This window comes from Halichoerus grypus, chromosome 3 (genome assembly GCF_964656455.1).
Source record: "Halichoerus grypus chromosome 3, mHalGry1.hap1.1, whole genome shotgun sequence".
Taxonomy (NCBI): domain Eukaryota; kingdom Metazoa; phylum Chordata; class Mammalia; order Carnivora; family Phocidae; genus Halichoerus; species Halichoerus grypus.
The window spans coordinates 141,781,857-141,806,522 of record NC_135714.1 but is presented as its reverse complement, the minus strand read 5'-3'; the positions used below and the strand labels follow the sequence as shown (position 1 = coordinate 141,806,522).

At 41.9% G+C, this 24,666-nt stretch overlaps 1 protein-coding gene and 1 pseudogene across 5 annotated transcripts in view; both read left to right on the top strand.

Moving 5' to 3' along the window:
* Positions 1-24,666, top strand: part of TMEM192 (transmembrane protein 192) — a 40,784-nt gene that overhangs the window by 489 nt on the left and 15,629 nt on the right. For 4 of the 5 annotated variants that reach the window (XM_078069413.1, XM_036112132.2, XM_036112133.2 and 1 more), the window contains exons 2-4: positions 6,555-6,701; positions 14,034-14,298; positions 18,878-19,012. In XM_078069413.1, the coding sequence (XP_077925539.1) occupies positions 6,555-6,701; positions 14,034-14,298; positions 18,878-19,012 (547 nt within the window). The remainder of the gene's footprint in view (positions 1-6,554; positions 6,702-14,033; positions 14,299-18,877; positions 19,013-24,666) is intronic. The other variant, XM_078069412.1, reaches the window with a different exon arrangement.
* On the top strand, positions 14,450-14,557 carry LOC144381435 (U4 spliceosomal RNA; annotated as a pseudogene).

Sequence of the window (24,666 nt, the reverse complement as noted above, 5' to 3'; positions counted from 1 at the left end):
CGCGTCTGGCCTGACAGCCCTCACTCGGGGCGCTTCTCTGAGCCGGGCCGCTTGGCTCCGCTCACACGTCCGGGGGCGCAGGGGGCCAGTCTCCCTCGTCGTGGCTTTAGAGGGCTTTGGATCCGGAGCAGCTGCGACATGCAGACCGGCCGCCGGCGTCCCACGGGCGGACCTGTCGCTGTCATTGCCTAGAAGCCCGCATTGGAGAAAAACAGTGTCGTGATACTTTGAATTTAAGCGTGATAGGCATGGAAGGATTTTTAAATCGCCTTACTTAATGGATCCAAACCAGATTGCTAAAAACAAAACAAAAACAAAGGCCTAGTTTACAATCTATATAGTACAGAGTGAAATCTTTGCTTTAGCGTATTAAAACATTTTTAGGGGAAACTTGTAATTGTGCCCAGAATTAACTGGTTTGCCTCATCGACAGGTAATAAAATTTACCCTTGAGAAATGCAAGTTGATAGTTAACGTTAAAGCACTAATTTGGATTAATACATTAATAGGAATATTGCTGTGATCCTGTCACTGAATTAGGGGCATCAGGCAAGACACATTAACAGTCCCAGCCCTACAAGACCTTAGATTTTGGTGTAAGTAGCAACCCCAGTTAAAGTATCTTAACTAAGAACCAAACAATTTCTAATGATAAGACTAAAACTTTCCATTTTTTTTCAGTTGAGAAAATGGAAAACTACCTGTAAGACATGAAAGTAGATTTGACATTCATATACATTTGAAGAAAAAAAATCATTGTTTCTGAATTCTTAAGGGTGAGATTCATAAGCTGAAGTGTATGGGGGAAAATCTGAGGAAAATGAGAAACTCTTAGGAAAATGTGTGCAGTAAATGCTTCTTGGTTGATGCTAAGTTGCTCCAGGTTCTTGAATCTGTAGCTTTTACCTTTAGGATGAGTACAATTCTAGAAATCTGTTCCACCAAACAATTGGAGATTAATGTTTCACCAACAGTTACATACCTAAATCACTTTAGATCCGAGCAAGTTGCCTGTATTGGGTACTTTGTGGATATGATTTCTACCATTCAGTAAAAACCTAAATATATGGTGTATGCCGTAGACCTAGATGCTTAAAAGAGCTAACAGAGGCAAAGGCTTTTCAGTTAGAGTTCATTGTTTGCAAGCTGTGAAACCAACTCTAGCTGATTTAAGGAAGAAAGGAATTTCTTTGAAATGATACAGGGTGGATGAACACCTACACCTCTGAAAGGAGTCCAAACAAGGGCAGCTCAAGGGATCTAAGTGACAGGGGTCCTTTCAGAGTCTGCCCTGGAATGGTCTCCCTTTGGTTTGTTACTCACAGAAAGAATTGAATTGTCCAGCCCACTGAGGTTCCACGAGAGGCCAGAGGTTCCACCTTGTCAGAGGAGGGTGAAAAGTATTGAAGGATGTTCCCATTGAGACTTAATGCAGAGGTAGACAGTGAGTCTCCAGAGGAGATGGATTTATTGTCACAAAAGAAGAGGAAAGAGATCCATGTGGGCAAAACTACGGATATCTTGTACAGCTTTGATGTAGTTATTAACAGTGTAAGTGAAGAAATTATTTGGATTCAGGAGTTGTCTTTTACCTTTCACATGGAGATGGTGAGTTGCCATCTGAGAGTGATGAGGCGTTGTTTGTATGGTTATACTACATTTCCTATGGAATATACTGGACAGTGTATTTGATGCAGCCACCAAATACACTGTATTTACTGAACAGCTAATAAGTGACATAGAGAAGAAACCATATTACAGTCTCCAACCCCTTCAGTGTAGTCAGGAGAAATAAAAGGTATGTACATTAAAAAGGAAAAAAACAAGATAGCATAAGAAATATTCCAAATTAGGGGTGCCTTGGTGGCTCAGTGGGTTAAGCGTCTGCCTTCGGCTCAGGTCATGGTCCCAGGGTCCTGGGATCGAGCCCCACATGGAGCTTCCTGCTCAGCGGGGAGTCTGTTTCTCCCTCTCCCTCTGCCCCTCCACCCCTGCACATGCTCTCTTGGTCACTCTTGCTCACTCTTGCTTCCTCTCTCAAGTAAATAAATAAAATCTTAAAAAAAAAAAAAAAACTATTCCAAATTAATATTATGAGCAGTACATTTTATAGCAGTTTTAAAGTAGAAAGAAAATAGTTGGCAGGACAAGTTGGTTTTTTTGGTTTTGTTTTTGTTTTTTAGAGAGGGTGGGGGAGAGAGGGAGAATCTTAAGCTGGCTCCACACCCAGCACGGAGCGGACTGGGGCTTCATCTCAACCCTGAGATCGTGACCTGAGGCGCAATCAAGAGTCTGACGCTTAACCGCTTAACCGACTGAATCACCCAGGCGCCCCGGCAGGACAAGTTTTATAGAGAACTTAAGTCTTGTGTGGATTCTGAAAAATATAAGAAGGATATTTGTGGGGCACTCCAGAAAGGTCATTTAGGCTAGGGGAGGGGTGCATGGAAGGGAGGTAAATGGGAGACAAATTGACAGTAGTCTTACAGTTAAGGTTTCAAGGCCAGCTTTGTTTAGATTCTCAGGCCCCACAAGAAGTTGGGCGGTCTTTCATTCACTCCACACACACATTGAGCACCTACTCTGTGTTGGTGCTAAAGGTATAAGGAATATACAGAACAGTCTCTGCCCTTGTGAAGTACACTCTTCCAACCACTTTGTTACCTTGTGGTTAGTATTGGAGGTTGTAACAGAGACACGTGTGAGAGTGCGGTAGGGACTTCTGTTCCTAGCTGGCACCGTGTAGCAGGGACTGGATTCATCCTTCTGCCTGAAGTAACCAAAAACTACATACAGTATATGAAACAACACTTTCTGAGCTGTTGAACATCGGGCAGTGAAGGACAGTGCTTTCTGAGAGCAGGGAGACAGTCAGATGGTTGCCCCCCAGCTGACCACCCTGAGAGAGTCTGCGGGCTGTGACAGGAAAGGGTGCCCCGGCAGAGGTCAGCAGGCTCCCTGAGTTGAGGAGATGGAGCTGAGAGTCTGGGGAGACTGAGGCAACTGGAGTTCACATGGCAGTACCTGGAGAGGAGAGAGGCACAGAGGGAGAAGTGAAAATGTGCAGAGTCCCCCTCGGAGTCAGCAGAGTCCTGCTTGGTCCGACCGGGCCTGTGAGGATGTTGCCCATGGCCTGGAAAGGAACCACCTGAAATGATTAGAGGAGGCAGTACTTAGTGCTCACACAGGGCTGGGCATAGTGCCTAGTCCACCAGCCCGACTGGAAACTCCATAATTCACAGGGTACGAGGTGCTCACAGAAGTCTTACCTTCATAGTGGGGGAGAAATTAGCCTTAGGCTAAACATGGCTGTGGTCCCACCTAATAATAAGTCTTAAAAGCAAGACCAAAAAGATCACACTGTTTCCAAGTAACTTAAGTGCATTCCAGAAAAAAAGCTCAAGAATATTTATAAGAATGCAAAACTGTCCAGCACCCAAAGAGAGATAAATCAGGAAGTCTTGCATCCAATCCAAAATTACCAGGCATTGATGATTATGTGACATGGTAAAGGTGTGTATCAAATTAACTCATGGTGCACTTTAAACTTACACAAAGCTATATGTCGACTATCTTTTTTTTTTCTTTTATTATGTTATGTTAATCACCATGCATTACATTATTAGTTTTTTTTTTTTTTAAGATTTTATTTATTCATTCGAGACACAGAGATACAGAGAGAGAAAAAGCACGAGCAGGGGGAGAGGCAGAGGGAGAAGCAGGCTCCCCGCTGAGCCAGGAGCCGGACGTGGGGCTCGATCCCAGGACCCCAGGATCATGACCTGAGCTGAAGGCAGACGCTTAACCATCTGAGCCACCCAGGCGCCCCGGTTTGTTTGGTTTTTTTTTTTTTTTTAAAGATTTATTTATTTATTTATTTATTTGACAAAGAGAGAGACAGCGAGAGAGGGAACACAAGCAGGGGGAGTGGGAGAGGGAGAAGCAGGCTTTCCGCCGAGCAGGGAGCCCGATGCGGGGCTCGATCCCAGGACCCTGGGATCATGACCTGAGCCGAAGGCAGACGCTTAACGACTGAGCCACCCAGGCGCCCCCGTCGACTGTATCTCGATGAAGTTGAAAAAAATTATCAAGCATGCAAAAGGCAGGAAAGTATGACATATAAGTCAGTTGAAACTGATTCAGAAATGACACGCTAGAAATAGCAGACAGGAACATTAAAAAATTACAACCACTTTCTGTATATTCCAAAGGGTAAAAAGACATACGGGAGATATAAAATAGACCCAAGTCAAACTTGGGGACATGAAAAGTGCAGTGTTGGATGCAAAGAGCAGTAGGAACAGTGTTGAGGCATCAGAGAAGCCAGTGTTTTTGCTAAGACAAGCACTGACATGTGGGCAGAAGGAAGTAAGGCACAGGGACTGAGAGGTCTGTGAGAGACGGGCGCATCAGCAGTCAGCATCAGGAAGAAGAGAGAAATAACGAGAGGCAAGTCCCAAAAAGTAGCTTGGGAATGGATTGTAAAACAGAGCACCAGACTAAGAATTTGAACTTTGTCCCGAGGCTAATGGGGAGGGACTCAAGTTTTGGGGGAGAGAAACGTGAATGTTCATGTTAGAAGGCATCCGACTGCAGTAAGAGGTTGCTAAGGTCTGGAGACTGGAGGGGGGAGGCCATGAGAAGTGATGGGGCCTGGGCTGAAGAGTGAGAATAGAGAGGCAGGAACAGATCGAGGAGTCAGAGTGGTAAGGCATTTTATGTGGGGAGCAAGGGAAGACAAGTGTTCGAGACAATAGGGCTAAAACTTACTGACTGCCATGTCTGTACCAGGCAGTGTTCTGGCACTTTTATGAATAGTAACTTATTTAATCTTCCCACCAAAGCTATGAAACAGGTGCTATTAGAACTCTGTTTCCTGAGATGCCGAAACAGGCATGGAGATGAAGTTACTTGCTCACCGCTAGGAAGCAGGAGAACTTGTGTCTGAACCCAGGCAGTTTGCCCTAGGAGCTTGCCTGTAACCACAGTACTTACTGCCTTTCTGTCTGGTCAGAGCTGATTCTCCCCACAGCTCCCGAGAATCTCTCCTGATTAGCCCAGGTCTTTGATGAAACCCTAACTGAGTTAGGAACACTACCGAGATAGGTTTGGAACCGTCATTCGTTCATCATCTGTTCCCTGGGTGCCAACCCTGAGTCACTATTGGGTGCTAGGATTACAAAGACAAATAAATGATGGGGAGTTTGTGAGTCTCATGAAATCTACTGGGGAGGATAGGTAAGAAATAAGACCATCACAGGATAGTATGATAGTATGAGCACCAAATGTGTGGAAAGGCCTGGAGGTGTGGCATGATCCAGATGCTTGGATGCCCAGGGAGGCTACCTGTGGGAACTGCCCCCGCGGGGCCTGGAAGGATGCACAGATGGTAGCCAAGGGAAGCGCCGTGGAGACTGGGACATCTGCTGCCTGAGAGAGAGCTAGAGGCAGAGGAGTCTTGAAAAGAACAGAAATAATCAGAATCATACCGTAAGTTACGGCAAACTAAACAGGAAGCTATATGTAGGCATTGAATGAAAAAAAAATTGTAGAGCAGCACTGAAAGCCTGAGTTTGGAGACTGAGAAGGCCGCCCCAGATCTGAGTTAGGCTCCAGATTATTATTTTTTATCTTTGTAATCTGGTGCCCAGAAACCATCCCTATACCATTTGTCTCACTCTACCCCTTCCAAAGAGGTTTTATCCTCTCTTTCCAAATGCTATTCTCAGGCTTCCCTTTTTCTGATGAAATCTTTATTTCCATATTATTTTTGTCCAGTTAGCTCACTTATAATATTATTTCATCCTGTATGCCTTTATCCCTAGCCTCCCCAATGAAAATGTAATCTTTTGGATTACATTTTGTATTTTTTTATCTTCTAGTACCTTATATATAATAGTTTTCAGCAAGGGTCTGAGATTAAGAGATGGTTATACGTACCAGAGACCTGATAGTACTGTTCCTGTCGAGACAATACCTTTAAGTAAGACAAACTGAATTTTTAGGTTTCAGCTCAACCCCATCAGCTACGTCAGGGACTTTGCAACTGGTTGTTTTCATTGAGAACCTGTATCTATAAACTAAAGTCTCCTTGAGGATCTATCAGGGTGTTCTGTTTCCTTCTCTAAAACATTTCTATCATAACTGAAAGTTTAATAAAGCCTCCACCAACTTTCCAAACATCAAGATGTAGTTTAAGAATTGCAACCATATGTAATTATTTCATCAATAATCTAATGTTAGATAAATCAAATCTAAGTTTTGAGAACTTAAAGAAAAAATTGTTTGCCTTAATCTCATTATATATTACCTCATTTGAAGATAACTGAAGTAAGATTTCCTCTACCCATTTTAATACTTGTTTTCACCAATTTGTATACAGTAGTTACCTAGAAGTTTATGATATTTTTAAATTGGCTTCAGGTAGGGAGTGTATTTTTCTTGCCTCTAACTTGTGTAATGGTTTTTAATGCTTTAGAGTTTAATAGATTTGTCTTAGAAACATAATCTACAAAGTGGTGATTATAGTTTGCTTCTGTTTTTCTGTACCTCAGGGTTCCTTGGATCTCACCCAAAGTATTGAAGATGACCCCCTTCTGGACACCCAGCATCTCCCACATCATTCATTACATGCCCAGTTTAGACCCAGATTCCATCCTCTTCCTACAGTCATCATAGCAAATCTTCTCTTATTAATACATGTAAGTTGGCTGGGACAAAGTAATCCATACAGAGGTAATGTTCTTAAAAATATATATAAGCTCTGCAGAGGGCAGTTTGGCCACATCTATCAACATTTAAAATGTGCATACTTTTTTACTTATCTCTCTACGTCAAAGAATTTACTGTCGATATATTTGCACACATGTAAGGATATTGTATTTTTTTTTTTTTAAGATTTTATTTATTTATTTGACAGAGAGACATCGAGAGAGGGAACACAAGCAGGGGGAGTGGGAGAGGGAGAAGCAGGCTCCCCGCTGAGCAGGGAGCCTGATGCGGGGCTCGATCCCAGGACCCTGGGGTCATGACCTGAGCCAAAGGCAGACGCTTAACCGACTGAGCCACCCAGGCACCCCAAGGATATTGTTGATAATAGTAATGTTGTCTGTAATATCAAGATATTGCAACAACCACCATTCAGATGACACTGATGTCCCATCCATATGAAGGAATGCTCTGCACCTGTTGAAAATGAAACAGGGTGGATATGTATCTATTGATTTAGACCAGTCTTCACACTTACATTGTTGAGTGTTCACAAACACAGGTATACGTTCAGGATTGCGCAGAATGTTCCTATTTGCACATTTTAAAAGGTGATTGCAGGGTGGCTGGGTGGCTCAGTCGGTTAAGCGTCTGAGATGTCTAAAGGGCATCTCACACTTAAAATATCCAAAAAGAGAATTCTTAATTTTCTATCCTTCTCCATGGATTTCTCCATATTATTGACTAGAAAGACTCCTTTCAGTCTGTTTTTAAGGCCAATAAACTCCCCCTCCCCCTGCTCGTGCTTGCTCTCTCTCTCTCTCAAACAGATAAAATTTTAAAAAAAAATAAAAGATAATTGAGAGGGCTGGTGTACATGTATATTCCTGTGTATAAACAGAAGATTTCTAGAAGCATTCACAAGTTCCTTTTAATACTAGTTCCCACTGAGGTAGAGGACTGAGGGCCTCAGTAGAAGGCACAGCTGATAGATTTTTAGTATTTGCCTTTTGTACTATTTGAGGTTTTTTTTTTTTTGCCATATGCATGTATTACTTTTTCAGTTACTAAAACAAAAAAAAGATGTAGATAAATCTTTGTATGTTGACACAGAAATTTACCAATTTATCTACACTTAGGAAATAATGTCAAGCAGAGAAATCAAGTTGCAGCAGAACAATACGTATTGTTGCACCGTATTTTAAACTATGATAAAATTATAAATGTCTGGGGACTTTTTTTTTGAGAGAGAGCATGAGTGGGGACGGGGGACAGCGGAAGAGGGAGAAAGAGTCCTAAGCAGGCTCCATCCTCAGTGTGTAGCCCGACACGAGGCTTGATCCCACGACCCTGAGACCATGACCTGAGCTGAAATCAAGAGTTGGATGCTCAACCGACTGAGCCACCCAGGCTCCCCAAATGTCTGGGGATTTTTAAAAACACATGTGTTGCAACTAGTAGATAAATCAGTCCTAGAGATAAATGATAGTGACTACAGTCAACCATATTGTATGTATTATAAACTTCAGTGTTGCCAAGAAATTAGATATCTTAATTGTTCTTACCACAAAAAGGAAGCCGTAATTATGTGAAGTGATAGAGGTGTTAGCTAATGCTGGGAAGGTAATTATATTGCAATATATAAATGTATCAAATCAACAAGTTGTAGGGGCCTCTGGCTGGCTCAGTTGGAGAAGGGTGTGACTCTTGATCTCAGGGTGGTGGGTTTGAGCCCCACATTGGGTGTAGAGATTACTAAAATAAGATAAAAAGTTAACAACAACAAAAAACACAAACAAAAAGCCAAGTTGTACTCCTTAAACTTACACAATGTTATAGGTCAGTTATAGCAATAAAAATAAATAAGTCAGTAAATTCAACATCACATACAAAAAGAAACCCCTAAATGGAAAAACAAACAAAAAACCTATGTGTGAATGGTCTTGGTGTAGGCTTATTGATGGCTCTGCAGCTAGTCTGTTAGTCATCTCCATTTTGGTTATTGAGATCTGAAGCACTAGGGGATGTAGTTATTCTTTGCTACAATGTGAAAAAGCAAGAGCGCATATTCTTAGCAATCCCACATGTTCATGAGGAGAATAAATGTGGTTCATTGACTCGTTCAGCAGCTGCTCCAGTAACGCACACTGTATAGACTTGAATTCAGAACTGAATGCCCTGAGGAGAGAGGTGCATCCTGTTTCCTTGTGTAGTTGTAGTAAGTGTGGCGTGGGTCCCCCACGGCTTCCCGATCCCCAGATTATCAGCTGAAGAGGTGGCCTCCTGGTCCCTGGATTATGGCCTGTTTTTCTTCTTACTTTTTTTTTTAATAACATTTCTTTAATTTGTGTAACATACTCTATATGTACTTATACCCCCCGCATACACACAAACATACACACATATGACTTTGAAAAACCTTTTTATATTAAATTGCCTGCCTATGATACTATGGGATCGATTGCCCTAATTTTAGGACTAAGAAAATCTTGTGTTAAAAAACAAGAAAAAGGGACGCCTGGGTGACTCAGTCGGTTAAGCAGCTGCCTTTGGCTCAAGTCATGATCTCAGGGTCCTGGGATCGAGTCCCGCATCGGGCTCCCTGCTCAGTGGGGGGAGCTTGCTTCTCCCTCTCCCTCTGCTTGTGTTCTGTCAAATAAATAAAATCTTTAAAGATAAATAAATAAATAAATAATATATATATATATTTCTTTAAAAAAAAAGAAAAAAGAAAAATACCAGCATTACCCTGATACCCAAACCAGATAAAGACACCACAACAAAGAACTACAGTCCAATATCTCTAATGAACATAGATGCAAAAATCCTCAACAAAATACTAGCAAACCAAATCCAACAATACATTTAAAAAGTCCTTCACCGGGGCGCCTAGGTGGCTCAGTCGTTAAGCGTCTGCCTTCGGCTCAGGTCATGATCCCAGGGTCCTGGGATCGAGCCCCGCATCAGGCTCCCTGCTCGGCGGGAAGCCCGCTTCTCCTTCTCCCACTCCCCCTGCTTGTGTTCCCTCTCTCGCTGTGTCTCTCTGTCAAATAAATAAATAAAATCTTAAAAAAAAAAAACAAAAAAACTTCACCACGATCAAGTGGGATTCAGTCCTGGGTTGCAGAGGTGGTTCAATACTCCTAAATCAATCAACATGATACATCACATTAATTTTTAAAAAAAGAATAAGAACCATATAATCATTTCAATAGATCAGAAAAAACATTTGACAGAGTATAACATCGATTCGTGATTAAAAAAACCCTCAACAAAATAGGCCTAGAAGAAACATACTTCAACATAATAAAGGCCATCTGAAAAACCCACAGTTAACATCATCCTAAATGGGAAAAACCTGAGGTTTTCTTTACGGCCAAGAACAAGATAAGGATGTCCACTCTCACCACTTTTATTCAACATAGTACTGGAAGTCCTAGCCTCAGCAATCAGACAACAAAAAGAAAGAAGAGGCATCCAAATCAGCAAGGAAGAAGTAAAACTTTCACTATTTGCACATGACATGATACTCTATGTAGAAAACCTGAAAAACTCCACCAAAATAAACGAATTCGATAGGATACAAAATCAATGTGCAGAAATCTGTTGCATTTCTATACACCAATTATGAAGCCGCAGAAAGAGAAATCAAGGAATCAATGCCATTTACAATTGCACCAAAACCCATAAGATACCTAGGACTAAACCTAACCAAAGAGGTGAAAGACCTATACTCTGAAAACTATAAAACACTGATGAAAAATTGGAAGATGACATAAAGAAATGGAAAGGCATTCCATGCTCATGGATTGGAAGAACAAATACTGTTAAAGTGTCTATACTACCCAAAGCAAACTACACATTTAATGCAATCCCTATCAAAATACCAACAGCATTTTTCACAGAGCTGGAACAAACAATCGTAGAATTTGTATGGAACCACAGAAGACCCCGAATAGCCAGAGCAATCTTGAAAAAGCAAAGCAAAGCAGGAGGCATCACAATACCGGACTTCAAGCTCTATTACAAAGCTGTAGTGAACAAGACAGTATGGTACTGGCACAAAAATAGACACAGAGATCAGTGGAACAGAATAGAAAACCCAGAAATGAACCCGCAATTATATGGTCAATTAATCTTCGACAAAGCAGGAAAGAATATTGAATGGGAAAAAGACAGTCTCTTCAACAAATGGTGTTGGGAAAACTGGACAGCAACATACAAAAGAATGAAACTGCGTCATTCTCTTTCACCATACACAAAAATAAACTCAAAGTGGATGAAAGACCTAAATGTGAGACCTGAAACCATAAAACTCTGAAGAGAGCACAGGCAGTAATTTCTCTGCCATCGGCCATAGCAACTTTTTTCTAGATAAGTCTTCTGAGGCAAGAGAAACAGAAGTTAAACTATTGAGACTACATCAAAATAAAACACTTCTGCACAGCAAAAGAAACAACAAAACTAAAAGGCAACCTACAGAATGGGAGAAGATATTTGCCAGTGACATACCTGATAAAGGGTTAGTATCCAAAATACATAAAGAACTTAGAAAACTCAACACCCCCCCAAAAAATCCAATTAAAAAAATGGGCAGGAAGACATGAACAGACATTTCTCCAAAGAAAACATCCAGATGACCAACAGACACATGAAAATATGCCTCGCATCACTTATCAGGGAAATACAAATCGGAACTACAGTGACCTGTCACCTCACACCTATCAGAATGGCTAAAATCAGTAACAGGAAACAACAGCTGTTGGCGAGGATGCGGAGAAAAAGGAACCCACCTACATTGTTGGTAGGAATGCAAACTGGTGTAGCCACTGTGGAAAACAGTATGGAGGTTCCTCAAAAAGTTAAAAATAGAACTACCCTATGATCCAGCAATTGCACTACTGGGTGTTTACCCAAAGAATACAAAAACACTAATTCAAAGGGATACATGTACCCTGATGTTTATTGCAGCATTATTTACAATAACCAAATTATGAAAACAGCCCAAGTGTCCCTCAGTTGTTAAATGGATAAAAAAGAGAATATTTTATGGCTGGGAATATGACCCAGCCATAAAAAAGAATGAAATCTTGTCATTTGCAACGACATGGATGGAGCTAGAGAGTATTATGCTAAGCAAAATAGAGAAGGACAAATGCCAATGTGATTTCACGCATGTGGAATTTAAGCAAGAAAACAAATGAGCAAAGGGGAAAAAAGAGAGAGAGACAAACCAAGAAAGAGACTCTTAATTATAGAGAACAAACTGATGGTTCCCGGGGAGGGGGCGAGGATGCGTGAACTAGGTGAGGGGGATTAAGGAGTGCACTTGTGATGAGCACCGGGTGGTGTATGGAATTGTTGAATTACTATATTGTACACCTGAAACTAATATTACCTTATATGTTAACTGAAATTTAAGTAAAAACTTAAAAAAACAAGAAAAATATCTGTATGCTACTTTATATAAAATGGATCAGTTTGGTTCAATGTACAGTGTTTTCCAGTATAAGGAATTTGTTGACCTTTCAAATTTTCCTTTATGCTAATAGGCATCTTGAGTTGCCATAGCAAATATGACTGCTCTTGGCAAATTGCTCAGACAAATCACATATATTTTAAATAGATTTATTATATGCTAGGATTGCCTGCTATTGAATGTTTTGTGATGAATACTAATGCTATATTTTTCTTTATTTGATTTTTTAAATTACAAAATAACTTCCTTATTGTTACAAGTAAAACATTACCAAAGTGTACAAAGATAAAATCGTATCTTCCCTTTTCTCTGCTTCAGCCCTTCTCCCCAAGTTAATAAATGGGTGTATCTCAGTGCCTTTCATTCAATTCGTACAAATATATACAAAAAGAGGGGCACCTGGGTGACTCAGTTAAGTGACCAACTGTTGATCTCAGCTCAGGTCTTAATCTCAGGGTCCTGAGTTCAGCCCCGTGTTGGGCTCTGTGCTGGGCATATATTATACCTTTATATATATCATACATATATTTTGTATACATATATATGCATACATATATATGTATATATACACAAAAAGATTAGTACATATATAAAGGGATTTCCCCCATTTCCTCTCCCCATCCCCCAATGGGATAATCTGTATTTATTATTCTGCAGAGGTGTTTCTCGTACTTCAGCATGCGACAGACTCCCTGGCAGGCTTATTAAACTAGATAGCTCGGTGACACCCCCAGAGATTTTTGATTCTGCTGGTTTGGGGTGGGATCTGAGAATTTGCCTTTCTAACTAGTTCCCTTGTGATGCTCATTGTGCTGGTCTGTAAACCACACTTTGAACTACTACTCTACAACTTCTTTTAATCTTAACATACAGACATCCATCCAAATTACAGGGAGATTTAGTTAATTCTTTTATAGCCAAATAATATTCTGTTATACAAGTAGATCTATCTTTTTAAAAAAAAATTTTTTTTTTTAAGATTTTATTTATTTATTTGACAGAGGGAGACAGGGAGAGAGGGAACACAAGCAGGGGGAGTGGGAGAGGGAGACGCAGGCTTCCTGCGGAATAGGGAGCCCAATGTGGGGCTCGATCCCAGGACCCTGGGACCATGACCGGAGCCGAAGGCAGACGCTTAACGACTGAGCCACCCAGGTGCCCCACAAGTAGATGTATCGTAATTTATTCAGGCATTCTGCTAGGAATGAACACATATCCTTGGGGCAATTTTCAGTTTTTTGCAAATATAGAGAATCCTGCAGTAAATATTCATATCCATAGAACCCTCTATACTGGTGCTTTTACTTCTGATGGGTAGAGTCCTTAAGACAGGATTACTGAGTCAAGATGCTTCCAAATTCTTTTTCCACATCTATTCCCAGACCAGTAGCAATATATGAGAATGTCTGTTTGCCTGTATTATGGCACCAGTCTTTTAATTTTTTGTCAATCCAACTGGATGGTTATTTTTGTTCTCTTAAAACTGAAACTAGAAATAAAGTTTTTTAAACCGTGATTTTTATTAGTTACCTCTGAAGCACTAAATTAACTGTTTTTACTCTTCAATAAAAGAAGTGGGCAAGAAATTGTTTAACATTAAGTACTCATCTCTGTTAGATGGGATTTAGGGTGACTTTTCTTATTTGTGATTTGTTTCCAAATTTTCTGCAAAGTTTTCTCCAAATTTTCTGTTTAAAACGTTTGTAAAATGGCAAAAAAAGTTGTTTTTAAATTCATTTATAAAAATAGGATAGCAAAAGTCATAGGTATGAGTATGTGCTGGGATGGTGATCATTTTTTAATTCCAAATATTGAATATTAATCCTACTGCTTTCCTTTCCGCCAGGTTGTATTTGTCATTTTAGCATTTTTAACAGGTGTACTTTGCTCTTACCCTAATCCAATTGAGGACAAGTGCCCAGGAAACTATATCAACCCATTGAAAGTTCAGACAGTCATAATCCTTGGAAAAGTTATTTTGTGGATTCTGCATTTCCTTCTTGAACGCTACATCCAGTACCACCACAACAGAGTCAGAAACCGAGGCTATAACACGATCTACCTATCCACAAGGCATCTTAAAGGACTTGCACTGATGATACACTCAACCGGTGAGTCTGGCTCAGCTTGTCTGTGGCTTGCTTGCGTGGCAGAAATGCCAGCAGAAAGAAAATGTGAGGTTTGACTTTATAATCAAATACATTCTCTCATGTTTGTCAGAGTGATGTGTGTTGTGGCCACTAAAATTTGGATCACCTTAATGGCTTGAAGGGACAGTATCGTAGCCAATGAGGTTTACCCGAGGTGCACTGATTGCTAATTGAAAACTTTTCCCAATAATATAGTCTTAATTTTCTTTTTTTTTAAAGATTTTATTTATTTGAGAGAGAGAGAGAGAACACAGCAGGGCATGGGAAGATGGAGAGGGAGAAGCAGTCTCCCCGCTGAGCAGGGAGCCCAATGCGGGACTTGATCCCAGGACCCTGGGATCATGACCTGAGCCAAAGGCAGACGCTTAACTGACTGAGCCACCCAGGCGCCCCAATATAGTCTTAATATTCCTTTGACATGTGTGTTTGTTATCATAGGGGAGGGGAAAAAAATGTCCATCTACCCTTCTAGGTAGATTTTTGGCTGAGACTGCACTGTAATAAAAACTTAACGAGAAAAATAAAAAGAAGTTTAGTAACATGCATACCTCCTGTGTACATGGGAGAGACCCAAGAAAACTGAGTAACTCTCCAAAATGGGCCACGCCACCACCTTAAATACCATCTCTAGCCCAAGAGACTAGAGATGTGGTGAGGCGGTTGGAGGAGTTACGGGAGGTTACCAGGAAAGCTCTGTAAACAACGGTGAGATTGTTACGCAGATTTAAGTCTGTGCCTTCTCTGTGGATAATTGTTTCTAGAAATTTACAATCTTCCTTCTCTTCCTGGACAGAGAGGACAGGCCTGTAGTTTTCCCTTGTACCTGTCTCTTACAAAAGGGTAAATTCTACTCAGCTTTCAGAGCTCCACCTGTGTCCGCTGTTTCTTAAAAATAATCAGCTTAAGGGGCGCCTGGGTGGCTCAGTCGTTAAGCGTCTGCCTTCGGCTCAGGTCATGATTCCAGGTCCTGGGATCGAGCCCCGCATCGGGCTCCCTGCTCCGCGGGAGGCCTGCTTCTCCCTCTCCCACTCCCCCTGCTTGTGTTCCCTCTCTCGCTGTGTCTCTCTCTTTGTCAAATAAATAAATAAAATCTTTAAAAAATAATAATAATAATAATAATCAGCTTAAAATAATCCTTACGCCTAGAAAGTGTATTTTGGGGTGGCATTTTCTGCCCCCCGTCATTGTGAACATGTTGTCCACGTATCTGCCTCTGTGTGTAATGTAGACCCCCCACTTTGGTATGAGCCATCTTAATCCTCTCAAGACGATACAAATGCTGTTGCTATTTGATACTTGGAGGATAAGAGGAAGAAATTGCTTTACTTTAAATGAAGTTCAGTGTTTTTCTTTCAGTGAGAGACTGTGATATAATAAAATGCATTATCCAAAATGGAAAACTTGAAAAACACTTTATGAAGGCAAGGTCAGAAAGTCCGTACAGGACTTAGCTGCATTAGTACCCACTTTGTTTATTGTTGCAAACATTTTAAAGGCTGAATGGAATTAAATTGAACTTCTTTAGGTATTTTTGCCTTGGTGTTCAAAGTTCCTACCTTTTTAAAAGACCCTCTTTTTCAGTTTGAGTCCGGAATAAGTACTTTTAGACATTTTGAAACCAGATTTGAAATTAATTTTTTTCCCAGAAAAACAGCTTTACAGAATTTAAAGGGCAAGCTGCGAGTTCATCCGCTCAGTGATGTTCTCAGTGGAAGCTGCAGGGCCCTGCGATAACAGAGAAGCATTTTATAGAGATGGCTGATTTTGACTCTTCACGAAAGGGGGGACATTTTTACTGCTCCCTGAGGAAGACCTTGGCTTGTATGTTCAGCGGCTGTTGTGTAGTACTTGTTTTTGGCCAGGAGATGTCACTATAACCTTTCCTCCCACCCACAAAGATAAAAGCCAAAACCCTTTTTTTTTTTAAGATTTTATTTATTTATTTCACAGAGAGACACAGCAAGAGAGGGAATACAAGCAGTGGGAGTGGGAGAGGGAGAAGCAGGCTTCCCGCGGAGCAGGGAGCCCGATGCAGGGCTCGATCCCAGGACCTGGAATCATGACCTGAGCCGAAGGCAGACACTTAAGGACTGAGCCACCCAGGCGCCCCCACCAAAACCCATTTTTAACTTAAAGACCTTATATGCATTATGACCAAAATAATGTTCAGTCTCTCAAGTGAGCGGTCTGGAAATAGTATTTTTTTTTTAAATTTTATTTATTTATTTGACAGAGAGAGAGACACAGCGAGAGAGGGAACACAAGCAGGGGGAGTGGGAGAGGGAGAAGCAGGCCTCCCGCGGAGCAGGGAGCCCGATGCGGGGCTCAATCTCAGGACCCTGGGATCACGACCTGAGCTGAAGGCAGACGCTCAACGACTGAGCCACCCAGATGCCCCTGGAAATAGTATTTTTGAGGCCCACCAAGGGATTGTCTGATCTTTACCTTTCCGCTCACTTTGAAATTTTTTTTTTCTTTTTTAATATTTTATTTATTTATTTGACAGAGAGAGAGAGACAGCCAAAGCAGGAACACAAGCAGGGGGAGTGGGAGAGGGAGAAGCAGGCTCCTGGCCGAGCAGGGGGCCCAATGCGGGGCTCGATCCCGGGACTCTGGGATCATGACCTGAGCCGAAGGCAGACACTTAACGACTGAGCCACCCCAGCGCCCTCACTTTGAAATTCTTGCTGACATATGACACTTAATGTTTCTAAGCAATTGGACCCTTATTTTAATCACAGATGGCATCACTTTTATGTTGCTCATATAAGGACCCAGAAAACCAAAGAGATTAGGGCAGGTATTAACCTTGTTTCTATTTTCTTTAAGTATTTTTTTCTTATATGAAGAATAAAAAGGTAAATCCATGAAGACATAGAACGTCCAGCTAATCAGATGAGTGTAACCATTGTTTCAATGGCAGGTGATAGTATTGTCAGATAGTGATTAGCTTTAGCCTGACATCTTCTCTGTATAAAATTGGGGAAATAGTATTTCTCACACAAACTCTGTTGTAGGGAGAAGTGAACTAACAGTGCCTAGTAGGTATTCAATAAATGGTAGGTATCATCAGCATTATTATAATAATTTTGGTTTCGGGGCACCTGGGTGGCTCAGTCAGTTAAGCATCTGCCTTCAGCTCAGGTCATGATCCCAGGGTCCTGGGATCGAGCCCCACATCGGGCTCCTTGCTCAGCGGGGAGCCTGCTTCTCCCTCTGCCTGCCATTCCCCCACTTGTGCTCTTTCTCTCTCTCTCTGACAAATAAATACATAAAATCTTTACATAATAATAATAATTTTTGCTTCGTGTAATCTTTCACAATCCCAGGCACACCGCCGTACAACCCTTCCTCCAAGCAGGTCCCTGTGACAGACTCAGTCATACCCTACACGATGGCAAGACCCAGCCTCTTTGCTCCAGAATTTTATTTTTCTTCTATGCTGTATTTTTCAAAATAAAAGTACAGAACAAGGCTAATGGTCTTCAAAACCAAATAATAGATAGGCTAAGTGTGTGTGTGTGGGGGGGCAGTTCATATTTATCAAATAGTTGCCAAGCACCATTCTAAGTATTTTTCACATATTAACTCATTTATTCCTCACAAGAGCACCGTGAGGAAGGTACTGCCATTCCCATTTTTCAGACAAGTTGAGGAGCAGAGGTGTCAGGTCATTTGTCCACAGTCAGCAGCGTGTCCCAGATGTCCACCCAGGCGGTCCCCATAACTGCAACATTCTTAACCTCCGTGCAGTTCTCTGTTGTTACATTATGTGACCAAAATGGGCCATGAGGGTCCTCAAGTACCTCTGGAGTCTGAAGAACTGGGATAATGCAAATTTCTAAAAACTGCATCCCTATTTGTTTATTTATTTGAGAGAGAGAGAGAGAGAGCAGGGGGAGGAGCAGAGGGAGAAGGACGAGCAGACTCCATGCTGAGCGTGAAGCCCGAGAAGGGGCTCGATCCCATGACCCTGAGATCATGACCTGAGCCAAAATCAAGAGTCGAACGCTTGGGCGCCTGGGTGGCTCAGTTGGTTGGGCGACTGCCTTCGGCTCAGGTCATGATCCTGGAATCTCGGGATCGAGTCCCACATCGGGCTCCCTGCTTGGCGGGGAGTCTGCTTCTCCCTCTGACCCTCCCCGCTCTCATGCTCTCTCTCTCTAATAAATAAATAAATAAATAAAATCTTTAAAAAAAAAAAAAGAGTCGAACGCTTAACCGACTGAGCCGCCCAGGAGCCCCTGCATCCCTTTTTAAACGCACATGGTACTCCACACAATGCCATTGTTAATCATTTTATAGAGCAAAAAATCATTTCTTAGTTTTTAAGAAAATCCAGATTCTTACGTAATTGTATTTTGGAGGCACCATTAACTCTTAGACGTGTTGGGGTTTTTCCCTCAAGAGAGCAGCAGGTTGGGGTTTTTACCTTAGCTTCCTTCGCTGCTCAGTAGAGAAGGGCCTGGGTGCGCGCCTGCCCCTGCCGTGTGGGCCCCCACGGGCCTCTGCTAACCCCGCGCTTCTTTCTCCTCCTCAGGCAGCACGGCTCTCCTCCTCGTGCTGTGCGTGCAGCACTCCTTCCCGGAGCCCAGCAGGTTGTATCTTGACCTCATCCTGGCCATCCTGGCCCTGGAACTCATCTGTTCCCTGACGTGTCTGCTCGTTTACACAGGTGAGAATTATAAGGAGACTGTTGGGCTAAAGACCTCTGACTGCTTGTTTCATCCCTGATAATGGGAAGCGTGGCCATTATCTTCGTGGCAAGGCTTCTTTAGCAGCTGCGAGCCTGTTTAGCCCCTGTACCTTTCATTACTGACCACATCCAAACTTCCTCAGTTTCAAACCAACAGCAAGATACCAGTGAGTGATGCTCCTAAATTTGTGTCATCAACTAATTTTTGTCAAGTCAAGTGACACCTTATCATTAAAAAAAAACAAAAAAATTAAAAAGGCCCACAAACATCTGCTTCTTCAAAGGCAACTGAGATGTAAGTCTGGCATTTAAATTTGAAATGACGAAATACAAAATAAGTAAATAAATAAATAATGCATGCAAAACTGCATTTATCCCGGACTTGCTTTAGGATAAACCATTTATGAACTCATTTTCTAAATTTAGAGCTGTCTGAGGGTTGGTCTGTTGGTCTGTCTCTCTCTGTCTGTCTCTCTGTCTCTCTCTCTCAGAACTCTCATTGGTAAAATTAAAGTAAGCTTTACTTTAGAGGGGCACCTGGGTGGCTCAGTTGGTTAAGTGGCTGATTTTTGAATTCGGGTCAGGTCATGATCTCAGGATCCTGGGATCGAGCCCCACATCAGGCTCTGTGCTCAGCGGGGAGTCTGCTTGAGGAATCTCTCTCTCCCTCTAAGATAAACAATCTTTTCAAAAAATAAAGTAAGCTTTAGGGGCGCCTGGGTGGCTCAGATGGTTAAGCGTCTGCCTTCAGCTCGGGTCCTGATCCCGGGGTCCTAGGATCGAGCCCCACATCAGGCTCCTGGCTCGGTGGGAGGCCTGCTTCTCCCTCTCCCTCTGCCTCTCCCCCTGCTCATGCTCTCTCTCTCTCTCTCTGTATCTCTGTGTCTCAAGTGAATAAATAAAATCTTAAAAAAAAAATAAAAATAAAGTAAACTTTAGATATGTTAACATGAAAAATAGATGGAAGGATACTTTAACAGAAAAAAATTCAAGCCCTGGAAAAATCTAGATTTCATTCCTGTTGCAATATTGACATGCAGTAAAACCTGTCCAAAATAGTAGCTAATTTTCTGGCACTGCATAACAGTTATTTTGTGACAATAAAGTATCTTGTGTATCCATTTTGAAAGAGGTCATTTCTTTTTGTTATGAAGGACAAAGTCACATGGGTCTCAGCTTATGTTTCATTTTACTGATTTTTTTTTTTTGTCTGTGCATCTCCTTAGGCCTACAGAAGAGTGTTTAGAATATGGACGGGGTGACTAGTTTGTAAATGTGAATGTCACATTATTTTTTTTTTTTTTTAAAGATTTTATTTATTTATTTGAGACAGAGAGAATGAGAGAGAGAGAGAGAGCACATGAGAGGGGTGAGGGTCAGAGGGAGAAGCAGGCTCCCTGCCGAGCAGGGAGCCCGATGCGGGACTCGATCCAGGGACTCCAGGATCATGACCTGAGCCGAAGGCAGTCGCTTAACCAACTGAGCCACCCAGGCGCCCTGAATGTCACATTATTGATTGATCTTTGTAAATTTTTCTATAGTTATCAGCTAACGATGAGCCAAATTATGGAGAGGATTACATTTTGTACCTCACTTTAAAAAAATAAATGTATATCACCCACTTAACTTCCTAGAAAAGAATGAGACTAGTTTTAAAGTAAGGTTAATTTTTCAGTATATAAGAAACAGCTTGCTATTTCCATAAAGTGATCCATATGACAAATGAATATTGAATTAACCTTGATTGAGATCAGTTCCAATCTACAACATGTCTGTCAAATGCTGTAAATGAGGTCATAGTTGAGATCTGAATATAGAATTCACTTAGCCTGTTATTTTAGTACTCTACAACTTTCATTTACTACAAGGGGTGCAAGCCTTCTTGTAGTATTTTCTGTAATACCTATAGAATGCTCTGTGACATAGAAGGAGGTGACAATATTCTGAAGATCATGTGAATGTCATCATGTAAATAAGGGGAAATTAATACTGTTAAAATGTAGTCCAAGATTTATTTCTCTAGGACTTACTGTACTTTTTAAAGGATTTGCTGTAGCATTTATAATTAATTATAAATAAGACAGCTTGGGGCACCTGGGTGGCTCAGTCGTTAAGCGGCTGCCTTTGGCTCAGGTCATGATCCCAGGCTCCTGGGATCGAGCCCCACATCGGGCTCCCTGCTCAGAGGGAAGCCTGCTTCTCCCTCTCCCACTCCCCCTGCTTGTGTTCCCTCTCTCGCTGTGTCTCTCTCTGTCAAATAAATAAAAATCTTTAAAAATATATATATATATAAATAAGACAGCTAATGTTAGAAACAAAAAGACAAAACCCTGAGAGTGTATAAGAGGCAAAGGAAACAGGTATTGCAAGAATCCTGACAGGAACTCATTTTTACAGTTGGACACAAATAGTTACATGACACCTAAACTTAAATAAAAAGGGTTTTCTTTCATTTTACTCTTTTCCACTTATTTTAGTATATTGTCTTCCTAATTAAAAAGAATTGCTTTATTCTATACTCAAAGACTTAGTAGCATATTTCATCTTTATTTACATTAATTTTAAAATTTTTATCTGAATAAAAACACCATTAAAAACTGTGTTGTTAAATCTCAAATGAATATGCTTCCTACTGTAAGAAAACCTGATAATTGGTATTCAGATTCACAAAGTAAATAGATGGTTTACATAGGACAGGTTTATAATAATTATAATTATAAACTTAGGGTTTCTGCAAATATTGAATTTCTTCAGAAGATTCAAGTATGACTGTCTAATCTCCACATCCTCAAGAGTAAGCTTAACTTATTAAATTATAATGTTCCTTTAAATGTACTATAGGTTCTGACAGGAGAGATTTAGGGAGTAGCATCTAGAGACAATGTTGCTTTTGTTCAGTGTCATAGAAAATTTAAGGTTGGTTTCCTGATGTATGGATTTTTCTTGTTTCTCTATAGTGAAATGATTTTAAAAGATGGTGGGTTTGGTAACATTGATAGTGACTCGAGGACGTGATTCTTTGATGTACTAATCCTAACCTAACCTTGACTAGTTTATTTGCATTTTAAGTAGTTAATCTCTAGAAACCAAGATGGACCCTTCTCATTGAACACTAATTTGCTTTACTAGGAAAATAAAGCCTGAAACAGTTTTGAGATACTAAATTTGATTAGCTCTCCATTCATTTAAAAAAATAAGCAAGAGAGTCAAGTAATGGCGCTCAGTTACCAGCCTTGTATCAGCCGGTATCACGGCTCTGAAGCTGTAAGAGGTTCAGTATAGACAGAAAGAAAATGTAAGTGGTGAACAAGTGCACCTGTCGTTTTTAGTGTTTTGATGTCCTAGTGTGCTGCCCGCTGTCCTTGGCTCGTGATGGAAGGAGTGGTTGGAACTGGTGTTGCTGCCTGACGTGTGGCCTGTAAAATGCTGCTCTGTTTTAAAGACCACGGAGACCTTTCTATTTTGTCAGACTGTGGTGTCTTTTATTTCTGTCCCCTGACTTTTACTTTAATACAGTATAGCCCTTATTTCCTGTCCCCCGGTTCAAGAAACTTACACTTGTTCCAAGCTTCTTCCTTTGTTCAGGAGTTATTATGGGGAAGATCCCATTTCCGAGAACTACGATGTGAACATCGAACAACTCGGATTCACTGGCAGCTGTCGCATAAGTCTCGATTCTCGGCCTTCATCTTTACTGGATGACTTTGGACTCAGCTTACCTCCTGGCAGTGTACCCCTCACTTGCTCCGGGCCTCTGGCTTTCCTGGTTTCCTGCCTGCCTCACTGGGGCCCCATAGTCTCCTTTGTCGAGCGCTCTCCCTGAGGGAGCCCCGAGGCTCTCAGTCTGTGACCTCTAACCTGTGAGCTGTAGCACCTCAGGTTTTGTGCCTGTGCCATTCAAAGCCGTAAGGTGCTTCTCATTTCCCACTTTCTTGCCATACCTGAAAGTCAAGGGCATCTAGGTGCAGGGCACGCTTGGTTCTTTTGGCATCATACTGTCTGCTTCCTCCTGTTCCTTCCTGCCGGACCCTCTGCACATCTCCCACCTTTCTCACTTTCAACCTCTTCACTTCAGCTTCTTGAGCCCAGTTCTCAGCTGAGAGCGCACATTAGAATCATATGTGGAGCCTGGCAGTTCCACAAAAGGAGAAACAGAGAGTGTCACGTGACTCCGCGTATATATCCAAGACATCGCCACGAAAACATGTACACGATTGTTCAAGGAAGCGCTGTTTATAATAGCCCAAAGGGAAACCATCTAATTGATGTCAGGATAAACTGATGAAGAGATAAACAAAATGTGTTTGATCGATACGATAGAATATTTTTCAGTCCTAAAAAGGAATGAATACATGGACTGATGTACTGATATGTGCTACAATGTGGATGAGCCTTGAAAACGTTATGCTAAGTGGAAGCAGCCATTACAGACGGTCTATTGTATGAGTCCGTGGATACGAAATGCCCAGAACAGGCACACGTATAGAGAGAGGAAATAGATTAGCGGTTGCCTAGAGCTGGGGTTGGGGGCAGGAGGCAAATGAAGAATGACCGCTGATGGATACCGGGTTCCTTTCTGGGGTGATGAACATGTTCCAAAATCGACTGTGGAGGTGGTTGCACAATTTGAAATACTGAACCATTGAATTGTATACTTTAGACGGGTGAATGCATGATACGTGAATTATATCTGAAAAGTTGTTATAAAAAGGGAAAGAATGGCATGTGGAGCTTTTAAAAAATGTGGTGCCGGAGTCTAACCCGTTTCCCCTCCCCCTCATCATGAGGCCCGGCGCATACAGTTCTCGTGTTCAGTCCCGGTTGACAGTCCCAGCCTCCAGCCTGGCTTTCTCCCCCCTTGTAGCCACTCTGGTGGAAACTGACTACTCATTCCAGCCCCGTCCCAGAGTTATTATTCAGGCAGGGCAAAGCCCCAGCCCAGTTAACGATTATCCAGAGGTGCGAATTGTCCTGGCCTGTTGTCACCCCTGAGAGGTGGGGAACAGCGGCCTTCACTGTGTCTGCTCTCTGCCTCTTTGCCACGCCCCCCCCCCCCCCCAATTGCAGTCATCTGCTGCGGCCGCCACAGTGCAGTACCTGGACTGGGTGACTAAAACCACACAGATTCATTTTCTCACAGTTCTGGAGGCTGCCAGTCCAAGGTCAAGGTGTGGTCAAGCTTGGTTTCTCTGGAGGCCTCTCTTCTCGAGCTGCCTTCTGGCTGTGTCTTCACGCGGCCTTGTGCTCTGTGCAAGCACATCCTGGTATCTCTTGTCAGATCAGGGCCCCACCCTTAGTACTTCATTTAATGCTGATTACCTCACCGAAGGCCCTATCCCCAAGGACAGTCACATCAGGGATGAGGCTTCAACATGTCAATTTTCGGGGAACAGAGTTCAGTCCATAACATCACTTATCCCCACAAACGGCCAAGTTCATCAGTGGCCTTCAAACTGCCACATCCCCTGGGTCCTCTCCATGTCTTCACCTTTCTGGCAGTGAACACTGACTGCTCTTTCCCGGTTCTCCTCCTTCCTCTCTGGAGATTCATTTCCATTCCCTTTTAACAGATTTTTCCCCACCTCTTTAATACTGGCAGGTTTCAGCGTTCCCACGTCCTTTTTCTCTACATA